A 12741-nucleotide genomic window follows, 5' to 3' on the forward strand; every position below is an offset into this window, starting at 1 on the left:
TTCATACCACTGGCTTCCAGGAAGTGACGTCATGTCCAGACCGGCGTACGAGGAAAGGTTCATTATTCCAATCACTCGAATTATCGATTAGTTTGGAGACAAACATCCGTAGTAATATTGATAGTTTCTAGTGGTATGAATTCCGGTGAAAATGGAACTGATAACGCTGTCAGAGCTAGGTCAAAAGATAAAACCATAGGTGTGCAAAACGCCGGGACGACAGAAAGGCCAAAATCTGTGACGTACATGTCAGCAGCTGATTTTCATAAACACCAATCTGGAAGACACGATCGGTAAGTTCAGTAACTTGTTCTTGGCTTTAATGTTTAAATGTGATTACTGTTAACGTTGCACATTATGTATATTTCTTATTGGGACATCAAGTTGCAGGCATGTATTTGTTTATAAAAATTATTCAGTCGCAAAATTTTACATGCTGTTCAAAGCTTGTAAATTTTAATTTAAAATGTACATCCAATGACATTGACAAAAAATCCAAAGAGGCAAGACGTATTCTCATCAGTGTTGTCATGTACAGCAAAATTTGTAGATGTCATTATAATACCAGTGCAGAATGTCTTTCTAACCTACTGAAAAGTCACTGCAATTTTACACATTCTGAATCTGATTCCATTTTTTTTTTTATTTTAGGAAATTTTATTTTGAATTATTTTTCTATAGACTACTAGTGATTTATCATACTTGTAACGGTATTTTTGATGACAGACCAAAGGTTTGACAATATTTTGGCACTGATGTCAAAATCAAAATATAATGATGCATTATTCAGCAAAAGGGCAAAAGACTTAATTAACTCCAGATAAAAATCTCCCAGCTTCCTGGGTAGCATCCTTCTTTGGCCTATTTCAGTCTCGTGACTTCATGTCCCAGTTGCAAGTCAATGCAAAAGATTTTATAAAGATGCAAAGTTAAGCAGCTCACATGCACCTGAACCTGGTTTGACTGAGTCTGTATACAAGTCATGCAGGTACTTCATGTTATCTAAAGTAGGAGGCGGGTACAAATCACTTATATGAGATAATCATACTATTTCGAACCCAGATTTTATGAAGTATGTCTGTAATGGGGAAAAAGAGTTACTAGTAACCAGTAAAGAGAAAAAAAAACTAGTAGGATTGCATGATTTCTGGATTTTGGCAAATTTGTTTGTTAGAACTTAAACATTATTTGTATACTGTTATTTGATCACTAATTTTTGTTTTTAATAGGATATATTACAATTGACTAGAATATTGATTTTCAGATGAAGCTGTTGGTATATAATTTCTTGAAAACTGAAAATAAAAAAAATTATAGTTTTAGCTTTGCACCTCTAGAAATGTTGAAGCAGCATTATTAATTAATTAGGATTATTTAAAGCCAGCACAAGCTTTTAGTACTTTATTGACTGATTGCAAGGCATTATAAATTGTGAACTCAGTGATTAACTCCTCTAAAACATCTGTATCTTAATGGACACATTCATTGAGCAGCCAGCAATCTCATGAAGTTGTACGCCTGACAGGACTGGATGTAGAAAGATATATGGCCATGCAGATAAGTGCTCTTGATTAATAAAATTAGGGTTATTTGTGGCACAAAAGAGATGGTACTCATTTTGTGTAAATAGCAATCTAGGACATGCTAGGTAGGATTCATGTATCTTTTTCTAAAAAATAAGAAAGAAAAAATGTAATAAAATTGAAAAGCCCTTGATGATAATTTATATTCATGGTCATTTTAATAGTTTTCATAAATTTGTCCATGCATATCTATAAAGAAAGGAAATGCAACTTTCAAACATTATGCTTAATGGAGGTGGTTAAACAGAAAAATATAATAAGATTTACAGAATGTATATGAAAGTACAGTGTAATTCTATGGCGGGAAATATTTCTATAATGAACATATTCATGATTGGATTGGTGTAAATTAGAAATAAGATTCAAAATAATGTATTTGTTTCAAAGTAGGTCTATCCTATGGAATGTCAATGATATAGAAAAAATGATAGATATGACCCTGCTGACACCTAGGTTCTGATGACTGAAGGAAGTGGCAGCTGACAGGATGGGCAGGCAATTGCAACAGTTGTGACAGATTGCATTTCATCACCACATTGATCATTACAAAGCATGACATACAGCCATTTAGTAATTATGTATGATTGAAATCAATACCTTGCTCAAAGCAATGATCCCTTGCCTGTTAAATTGTTGATGTGGCAATCAGTATATCTTATTTTAGATAATGCAATTTTCTTGAAAATGGCTCCAGGAATTCAGTTGTCTGACTGCTTTCTTGATCAGTAATTTGTTTGAGGCTGTTACAATATATTTCCACTCAGAGGGATGATGTCCAACTTAAAACAGTAAAATATACTCTCAGTATTCTCTCTCAAGAGAATAGCTCATTAAGTGAAATGACAAATGGTGAACATTTATGCCAGTGTAATTTGTGAGCCACAGTACTTTCCAAATGAATGAAAAGTATCATTGATGGTGACCATTGAGTATGTTAATGAAATTAGGCGATGCAAATAGAATGCTGTTGATCACTGTCTGCAAGCTTACAACCTAATTTGTAGTATTTTTCTGGACTAACTTGCTTACTCCAAAGACTGATATGCTCCATACTGAGACTCTGCTGCTTCAGTACACAAGGTTTTGAAACTGACATTGGTACGACTTGGTGAATACAGACATGTCGCATGGGATTCTTTGAAGTTTTCTATAGGTCACTCACCTTTGCCTACTTTTAAGTTCAAAGAGGTCATTCTGTTACAGTCTAGTGGTACTGAATAGGATGAATTGAATTCTGAAAGGGATGAGAGCGGACTGACAAATGAGTTATTAATGCATGAAAATGGATATAAATCGAGAAATGTGAAGACCAAAACTTTATGATAAAAGGTTTATATAGATCGATGAAAATTGATCAGAATTATAATTGTTAAGGCAAGATTCCAATACACAGCTCCCTTTCTACGTGGTAATACCTTGTCGACTGATATTATGTTAATGGAAATCAATAGTTTTAAGTAAATAACATCTAGCAATTGATTGTGCCCTGGCAATTCTGACCAAAAGAGTCCAATGCTGCTGCAGACTTAACGAGGTCCCACTTTGGGTCAGTTGAGCTGGAGCAGGTTCTCTATTTAGGATAGGTGAAGTGTAATTTGAGGATGCCTCTTGTTGCTTTCTTCTTGGACTATAAGGAGCAATTTCATCAAGGAGTTGCAGTTTATTAAGACTTTGAAAACCTGCTGTAACAGTGGAAATTATTTGACAACTTTTTTATTGTGAATCGTACCACAGGCTGCACTTGGTGGGTGATTTTTAAGGAGCAGTGGATTTGTATGGATTTTGATGACACATATTTCAGTATCACTTCAGTATATCCTTCAGTATCACGAAGTGAATTTGTACACCGAACATTTGATAACAGAACAATTTCCATCACAGGATATATATATGTGACATTTCTGTCATGGATCTTAAAGGAAGAGCATGATAATAAGGTTTGGTGGAGTTAGTTCTGACACAGAGAAGTTCTGTGCAAGTAGTGGAATTCAATCTGAATGTAGGCTGAATTTCGATGTGCAGATGTGTACATGTAGATGAAAGTGTGTGCATGCGTATGTTGACCCGTGTGCAAAGATTTGTATTGCCAAACAGGAAACAGAAGCCATCTAAGCTACAGTATTTTGGCAATGCTAAATGGGACTTTTTGATACTGTTTATTAAATTTTTTATCCTACTAGTGCAGTACATAAAAACTTTCTGCACTTAGTGCAAGTTTCTATAAACCCACTAAATCCTTTCTGCCATTTGTTTTCTTGCCAATTAATGCAGATTCAGAGAGAAACATTGAGATCTGATCCAATGGGATATTGATTGGCTCTGTTTATTGTTAGTTTCTTTATTGGACAAGGGAGCTTAATGGTGAATTTAAAACATTTTTTCATTGATTATCTCATCTAAAATCTTCACCTTATAATATTGATGAGTAAGCAGCAATAGTATTAAATTTACGGGGCTCTCAGGGTACTTATTATTGAGTTATTTGGTAAGTGCACTCACTGGTTCTAAGAATTTTCTAAGAATTCCCCAGAAAGGAGGCTTGTTTTGTGAACTTGAGCAAGCTAATGGGCACTCCGATGGTTTTGTACAGAAACTTTTCATCTGGGCTAAGAAAAAAGTCATGTGTGCTGCAACGTAAACTTACTGTCTCAAAAGTGCAGAAATACACCAGAAACAGAGAGGCTGAAAATGCTTTCTGGAATTTCTTCTTGCTTGTTGGTATATCAAGAAAGATAAAATGTTTTCCTTGAGAAGTAACAGGTTTCTTATTATAAGCACTCACCAGCTAGCTACAGTGTAATATACATTGAATGACTGACAAACTACCACATATGATGCATAATTCTTTCTTAATAACCATTAATTTAGACAAACCTGTTTCAAAAATTGGTTTTAGTTCCTAGAAAGATCTCGTTCCTGGGTATGTCATGTTAACATATGTATGGTTTTGGGAAGTGCTGCTTGAGTTGCTTCATCATAAACACATCATAAACTGTACTCAGAAGGGGTATTACACTGAAACAGGAAAGATGTAACACACACGCATGCACACACACGTGCGTGCGCGCGCACACACACACACACACACACTGTTTACCCGCATGATGATGCAGGGCGGAACATAGCATCTTTGTTGGCCCATTTCTGATGCAGAATTGTCCTTGTGGTAATGTAGGGCTGTTAGGTTCCTTATTTTATACTTTCCAAGAAAGGGAGTTGTGCATGTATAATTTATGAAACATTAAAATAGAACATCTTTTTGGTTTTTGTAATTACCATTGTGAACATGTTGCAGGTTGTTATTATACAGCTGATTATATTTTATCATCAACTTATTTTTTTTGTGTTATTTCGTTCTTTTCATAGCGTGTCAATACGAAAAGGAGGAAAAAAGAAAAATTGCCTGGGGCTTCTTATCACAAAGGCAGCTTACCTGAACTGAATTAACTTCCAAGATGATTTAACTTCCTTGTATGTTCCTGTTAGAAAGAAAAGGTGTGTTGGTATGAGTGGTTTACTTAGTGAATTGTTCTGGTAGTATATGGAGAAACAATGGGTCAGAGACAGGAGAAAATTTTGGCAGTAGAACTTGAAGGAAATTTATGTTGGTAAGTCACTGGAACATTTAACTATATATATATATATACTAATACAGTGCAGCACTGTATAGTACACTGTAGTACAGTGTACTGGTGGATACTGTTACATAAATCTTTAGGTGAAAATGAAACCATAAATTTGTACTAGTAGCTCAATGGTGTCAGTTTGTCAGTAAGACTGAGGTTTCATGAATTTGCAGAACATTGTCTTTGGATTTTGATTTCAAATTTGATTATATTCAGCAATATTAAAGAGAGGGAGCAGTTAATTTCAGTAAAAATTACAATACAAGTCCCCTTTGCACTGGACGGCATCCTTTCTGCGCCCTTTGTGCGACCATAAAACTGGCATCTCTCTGGTTGTAGAAAGGAGGCACAAGCATCGCTTTGGTTGCAGAATGAATGTTCAATGATTGGCCAGTTGTCAGCACTTCAAGTACTAGTATTTTTTTACTCTCAAACAGGGCTGTACTATGGGCCTTACCAGGACAGGTTGAGCTTTAATCATTTTTTTTCTTCATTGGTAATCAATGAACCTCAGTTTGCAGTATTTATATAATGATTGGTAGGAATCAAGGGATAATTATCACCTATAGAGTGATAATGAGACTTGAGAATATATATGAGTCTTTATAGTATAGGGTTTTCCACAGCCAAAAGACAATGGCTTTTATTCCAATTAGTAATTCAAAATATGTCATAATAATCAGCACTTCATCAAGAAAATTATTCTGCTATGAATTATACTTTAAGTTGAACAAGATATTTTGTCTTGGCTTATTGATGATATGCCCCTCTCAGGATTAAGAATATATATACATTATATTGATGATAAATTATTGCTGTAGGACCAAACATTACATGGAAATAGCTATTATATTACCTGAGCACAACATTATTTATTTATCAGGTGTGGAAATGCTTTGTCCCAAAGAGTTTCTTTTATTATTAAGCAGACTTGTGGAATTGGTTATTGTGGTGCTGAAACAACAGTAGGTCACTGCACATGTGATATTTTCCAAGTTGAAGTAATGGTAGAATATTTTGTATACAAGAGGGGGAGGAGGAGTATGGAACACATTGAAGGGTATATACTGGTATATTTAACAGAGGCAAGCATATACACCTTCTGTAAGAACAATAATACAGCATTATCCTTTTGTTCAAAGTGCAAGAAATGGGACAAACTTACTAGAATTTTTCAGCTGTTAATGTTATATTAATGGCAAAGATAATTTTTAACCTCTCTGGTATAAACTACCTCTATGTCTCTGACTCGATGCACTTTGTTGATGGGTGCAGCACTAAAAGCAAGAGACACGAGAAATTAATGGCAGCAAAACAGTAATTAGGCAGGTCATGTATTTTCTGAGGTAACCACTGGCAGCTACAACAGCTTTCCTGGTAATATCTGAGGTCAGCTGCACATTTTGCCATCCAAAAGGTGTCTCCACATTAAGGCGTGTTTCCAGTTGAGATGTGATAACCCAACTTGGTATGCAAAATGACTGGAAACGCATTCTGATGCGTCACAGAGAACCCCAGTCAAGACTATCACAGTGCCTCTCTCTCTCTCTCCCCTCATCGCCTCCTGATAAGGCCTGACAATAATAAATCCCTTGTTCTTCTAGGAATGTCATATATACTACTATTTCCACTAGTGAAAGTGCCTGGGACATTTAAAGGAAATTTATATAAAATAAACTGAGAACTGTTAATTAACCTTTTCTTGGTGAGTTTCAAGTTCCAGAACTGTTTTGCACAATCAAGGTACTGTATGCATCAGATGATGCAGACTGCTTTTTTCTTTCTTTATTTATTTCCCATGTAAACAAACCATAGAGATTTTTGTTTCATACAGATTACCATGACTGCTTTGGAATCTAATGGAGCCCTTGTATGATGAATGCAGTTTTCATCAAAACAGATCACTTCAGAATCATCTGGGAACTTGCTTGATGCTTCTAATGGATTTCATTTTTTATAGCAGTATGGGAAAATGTGTTTTCTCAGGAGAAGTTCTTTTAGGTTAATATTATGCATAGTGGCAAGTTGGATTTGTTTGGGTACCAGGTAATGTAATAGAGTTCTGCGGCTTGCGAATAAGGGTAAATATTTAATTTCATTAACAGTTGTTGACTATGATGGCTAACTGCAGCAAATACTTCCTGGAGAAAAAACTCTTCGACTGGATATAGATGGTTGTATAGACTTTTTTATGTCACCAAGTGTTAAGATTACTAACGATTCGTAACGAATGAGTAAAATGAGAAGGTAGGAAGTATTTTTGATCATTTTTTATGTTATAATATATGTGTATGAGAGTGGCTGTTCATAAGAGAGGATGGAGAGTACCCAAAATTGTGAAATTTGATTAAATCTTCAAAGGACATTAGAGATCTAGCCTAATTGTGCCTGCTTAATTGTTGATTTTTCCCTATATTTTATTAGTGCATGTATTGAAGTCGCACTTTCGGCGAGTCTTATTTAAGAAAATACTTTATTGGATTACATAAGAAAACGTATCCACAGCTGTCTTTCTTTAAAGCATGCTCAAAAAGAAACCTCTAAATCTATTAAGCATTATGGTAACAATTTATTAGTGAAAAGTACATTTAGATATATATAAAACCTGACATCTTGTGGGCTTGACAAATATGTTATGACATTATAGTATTAAACTTTGTCATAAGCTCACAGCCCAGAAACTACGCCAGTGGTATAACTGCCTGAGAAATGCAAGTGTGTGTGTGAGAATACGTATGGGGAAATAGTTATATACAGTAAGTGTTTGTGTATTCAGATGTGAAATTGAGGAAGACTCATGGACGAAAAATGGCATGAACTGTTTTTGTATTTCAACAGGTGTACATGTGTGTTATGCAACATTTTCGTCTGTGTCATAGCATGTAATGAGTATTTTTACGGAACTCGAAAATTTTAAGCTAGCAGAGTTAAGCTGTTCAGAACTTAAAAGATGATGATGTTAGTGTGGCAGTGATTGATGATGGAAATGGTTTTCCATAGGAATGTTTTTTAGGAAACTTGTATTTTTTTCCTTGGTTCATACATGCATGCCCGTAGAGAACAGAATGCCGCGCACACTTGTTGTTCAACTGACCAGCTGATGACCATCACCACCACAATTTGACCACTGTTCCTGTACAGTTTGGACAGAAGTGACCTGTCTGCCTTTGTTATTTATTGACACTGATGTAATTTCATTGTAACTGTCAATGTGGGAGGTGAGAATAAAGTAAAAAGTTCCCTATGTCCTGGCATACATTACCGACAGGATCCCTATCGACAGACCGAAACAGTGATCTTATTAGATAACATACCCCGTCTCTGGGTCCACAGTTGAACTATGGATGACATTTGATATCCAGTACACAAAACATTGAAGTTAAGAAAATTGCTATATTTATTTGTCTTACACGCAGTTCTGCACATACAGATGTGAAGGCTATGGGAGCAGATTTGGATCATAACTGAAGAAATGATGAAGAAATGATAAACTTTGCTATTGTTTGCTGTGACAGAAACTTGTTAACCCGTGTGTCACCGTCATTTAGTTTGTAGAATGGAATACTGATACATTTGCTGGTTAAAATAGTACCAGTTGATTATCATGTTATCAGTTTTGATACGTGAACCAAGACAAGACATAACTGTTACCCAGCATATCATTTGATGGGAAACCAGACATTTGGAGGTAAAAAGAGGACTACATGCAATCCCAGATAAACAGGACCTTGATATTACCCATAACACAGGAATCACTTTTGGAAACTAGACTTTTGGTATCCAAAAAGAGGAATTTAACAGGTGATACGGTCAACCAAAGGTGAACCCGTACGTAAATACCTGAGGATGGCTTTTATTAAGTCAACGAGTGCCAGTGCTCTGGAGGGCCTCAATAGCACTGTCACGGAGATTGGAGGACTGTTTGATAAATTACGGTAAGTTCCGATGTGAAGAGTTTTAGATCTATAGACGTTACAGTATGCTGTGCCTAGGTTTTGCTGGTTGAGTGCTCTTCTGCTTATTTCTGACAACGTTGAAGATGGAGGGGGGTGCAAAAAAGAAAAAATTAAGCTTGCAAGGTTTTATTTCTGTCTCTCTGTGGTGTTATTAGCTATTATTATATAGGAGATTATATTCTTATTATACTCTTGCAATTATGTTCAAAAGTGTTTAAGTGTCTATTTATTTATTGTACCACCAGCGTTAGCGCTGGCGGTACACATGGTTTCGGTCCCGTCCGGATCGTTCCGCCGGCTCCGCCGGCTCCGCCGGCTCCGTTGGCTCCGCCGGACGGCTACCGTTACCGCTTCTCCTCCTAGACGGTAAGGGCCCCCGTACCCATCTCATGGATTCAGGTCACCTATAATCTCAGCTCGTTCCACGTAAAATTTGGGCTTTGTCGGTATTGGGGTCTGGGTGTGGCACTCATTGCAATGCACCCTTGTCTAAAAATGGCAAAATTAAATGCTAATTATCTACCCTACGGAAGGAGTTATGGGAAAAATTTCTATAGACGGCTTTCCAAAAGTCATATGTGTAGATTTCAAATATACCCTTGGATTTGACCTTTGACCTCTACTTCAAGGTCAAATGGGCCAAAATTTTCAAAAAAATGAAATTTTTTACGAAAAAAAATTTTTTTGCCCTGTTATTCAGACACCACACAGACTTAACCAATAATATTATTGGAAAGTGTTACCCTTCAGGTCATCTTTCATCTCCATGAATTTGGGGTCAATCGGTGCATTTTCACGGGAGTAGCGGCCATAAGATACCGAAACTGAAAACTGTCTCTAATTCGGGAACCGTTAATGCTAGAGACCCATTCTTTTTTGCATTTTGTAGAGCATGTAAAGCCCAACACTGGAGGTGGTCTCGGTTTTTTTGTATTCCATATGGTTTTCGAGTTACGCTGTATCAAAAAGTACATATTGGTGGTAAAAGCAAAATTTGCAGTACGGTAATGGATAATAAATTTTGAACTCTGGAAAAATAAAACATAAGGCTTGGCAAAGCAGACAACTTGTGTTCAAAAATGACATTATTTCATCAAATTTGAACTTCTGAAACTTCAGAGCACCTCCTATTTCAAGAATTTTGACCAATATGACATTTTCTTTATTTTAATTAATTTTTTCTGTACGAAATTTAAGGCACATTATGGTAACTCCAAAATTACAACATCTAGTCCCTTATATCTCCAAAACTGGCAGAGATAGGTCCATAGTTACTATTGAAGTTGAATAGGAAGTCATATACTGGCAATCTTACTATGACCTTGAAATTGACCTTTGACCTACTTTTCACCATGAACTGAACTTTGCAAATTTTTCTTCCCTTTTATCTCCAAAACTGGCAGAGATAGGTCCATAGTTACTATTGAACTTGAATAGGAAGTCATATACTGGCAATCTAGATGTGACCTTAAAATTGACCTTTGACCCACTTTTCACCATGAACTGAACTTTGCAAATTTTGCTTTCCTTTTATCTCCAAAACTGGCAGAGATAGGTCCGTAGTTACTATTGAACTTGAATAGGAAGTCATATACTGGCAATCTATATGTGACATTAAAATTGACCTTTGACCTACTTTTCACCATGAACTGAATTTTGCAAATTTTGCTTTCCTTTTATCTCCAAAACTGGCTGAGATAGGTCCGTAGTTACTATTGAACTTGAATAGGAAGTCATATACTGGCAATCTAAATGTGACCTTAAAATTGACCTTTGACCTACTTTTCACCATAAACTGAACTTTGCAAAATTTGCTTCCCTTTTATCTCCAAAACTGGCAGAGATAGGTCCATAGTTACTATTGAACTTGAATAGGAAGTCATATACTGGCAATCTAAATGTGACCTTAAAATTGACCTTTGACCTACTTTTCACCATGAACTGAACTTTGCTAATTTTGCTTCCCTTTTATCTCCAAAATTGGCAGAGATAGGTCCGTAGTTACTATTGAACTTGAATAGGAAGTCATATACTGGCAATCTAAATGTGACCTTAAAATTGACCTTTGACCTACTTTTCACCATAAACTGAACTTTGCAAAATTTGCTTCCCTTTTATCTCCAAAACTGGCAGAGATAGGTCCATAGTTACTATTGAACTTGAATAGGAAGTCATATACTGGCAATCTAAATGTGACCTTAAAATTGACCTTTGACCTACTTTTCACCATGAACTGAACTTTGCTAATTTTGCTTCCCTTTTATCTCCAAAACTGGCTGAGATAGGTCCATAGTTACTATTGAACTTGAATAGGAAGTCATATACTGGCAATCTAAATGTGACCTTAAAATTGACCTTTGACCTACTTTACACCATGAACTGAATTTTGCAAATTTTGCTTTCCTTTTATCTCCAAAACTGGCTGAGATAGGTCCATAGTTACTATTGAAGTTGAATAGGAAGTCCTATAATGGCAATCTAAGTGTGACCTTGAAATTGACCTTTGACCTACTTTTCACCATGAACTGAACTTTGCAAAATTTGCTTCCCTTTTATCTCCAAAACTGGCAGAGATAGGTCCATAGTTACTATTGAACTTGAATAGGAAGTCATATACTGGCAATCTAAATGTGACCTTAAAATTGACCTTTGACCTACTTTTCACCATGAACTGAACTTTGCTAATTTTGCTTCCCTTTTATCTCCAAAATTGGCAGAGATAGGTCCATAGTTACTATTGAACTTGAATAGGAAGTCATATACTGGCAATCTAAATGTGACCTTGAAATTGACCTTTGACCTACTTTTCACCATGAACTGAACTTTGCAAACTTTTCTGCCCTTTTATCTCCAAAACTGGCAGAGATAGGTCCGTAGTTACTATTGAACTTGAAAAGGAAGTCCTTTACTGGCAATCTAAATGTGACCTTAAAATTGACCTTTGACCTACTTTACACCATGAACTGAATTTTGCCAATTTTGCTTCCCTTTTATCTCCAAAACTGGCTGAGATAGGTCCATAGTTACTATTGAACTTGAATAGGAAGTCATATACTGGCAATCTAAATGTGACCTTAAAATTGACCTTTGACCTACTTTACACCATGAACTGAATTTTGCAAATTTTGCTTTCCTTTTATCTCCAAAACTGGCTGAGATAGGTCCATAGTTACTATTGAAGTTGAATAGGAAGTCCTATACTGGCAATCTAAGTGTGACCTTGAAATTGACCTTTGACCTACTTTTCATCATGAACTGAACTCTGCTAATTTCTTTCTCTTTTAATTTCAAACTTGACAGAGATAGGTCCATAGTTTCTCTTGAACTTGAATAGGAAGTCATATACTGGCAATTTACTGTGACCTTGAAATTGACCCTTGACCTACCTTACGAAGAACTTAAATTTGATTGTACCATATATATATTTTTTGCAATAGTTAAAAAATTCTTGTTGATTGCATTTTTACAGCTTGTCAAGCACAAAACTGGTGGCTGTGTCCCTTATTTTGTGTATGTGGGGGTCTATATGAATGCGTTTGCTCCAGCTGGTGGTACAATATTTGGAGGCGGTATCGC

The 12741-nt window shown here is 35.9% G+C and overlaps 1 protein-coding gene across 4 annotated transcripts in view; it reads left to right on the forward strand.

Moving 5' to 3' along the window:
- Positions 1–12: 12 nt before the first annotated feature.
- Positions 13–12741, forward strand: part of LOC106177376 (protein Aster-B) — a 37579-nt gene continuing 24850 nt past the window's right edge. The window contains exon 1 of one of the 4 annotated variants that reach the window (XM_013560124.3): positions 13–293. In XM_013560124.3, the coding sequence (XP_013415578.3) occupies positions 136–293 (158 nt within the window). In that variant the 5' untranslated portion in view covers positions 13–135. Of the gene's footprint in view, positions 294–5056; positions 5192–8340; positions 9145–12741 lie in introns of those variants that run through there. The other 3 variants (XM_087018265.1, XM_013560126.3, XM_013560125.3) reach the window with 3 other exon arrangements.

The sequence above is a fragment of the Lingula anatina genome, chromosome 7, assembly GCF_051362555.1.
Source record: "Lingula anatina isolate TDL-2025a chromosome 7, LinAna3.0, whole genome shotgun sequence".
In the NCBI taxonomy this organism is placed as follows: Eukaryota; Metazoa; Brachiopoda; class Lingulata; order Lingulida; family Lingulidae; genus Lingula; species Lingula anatina.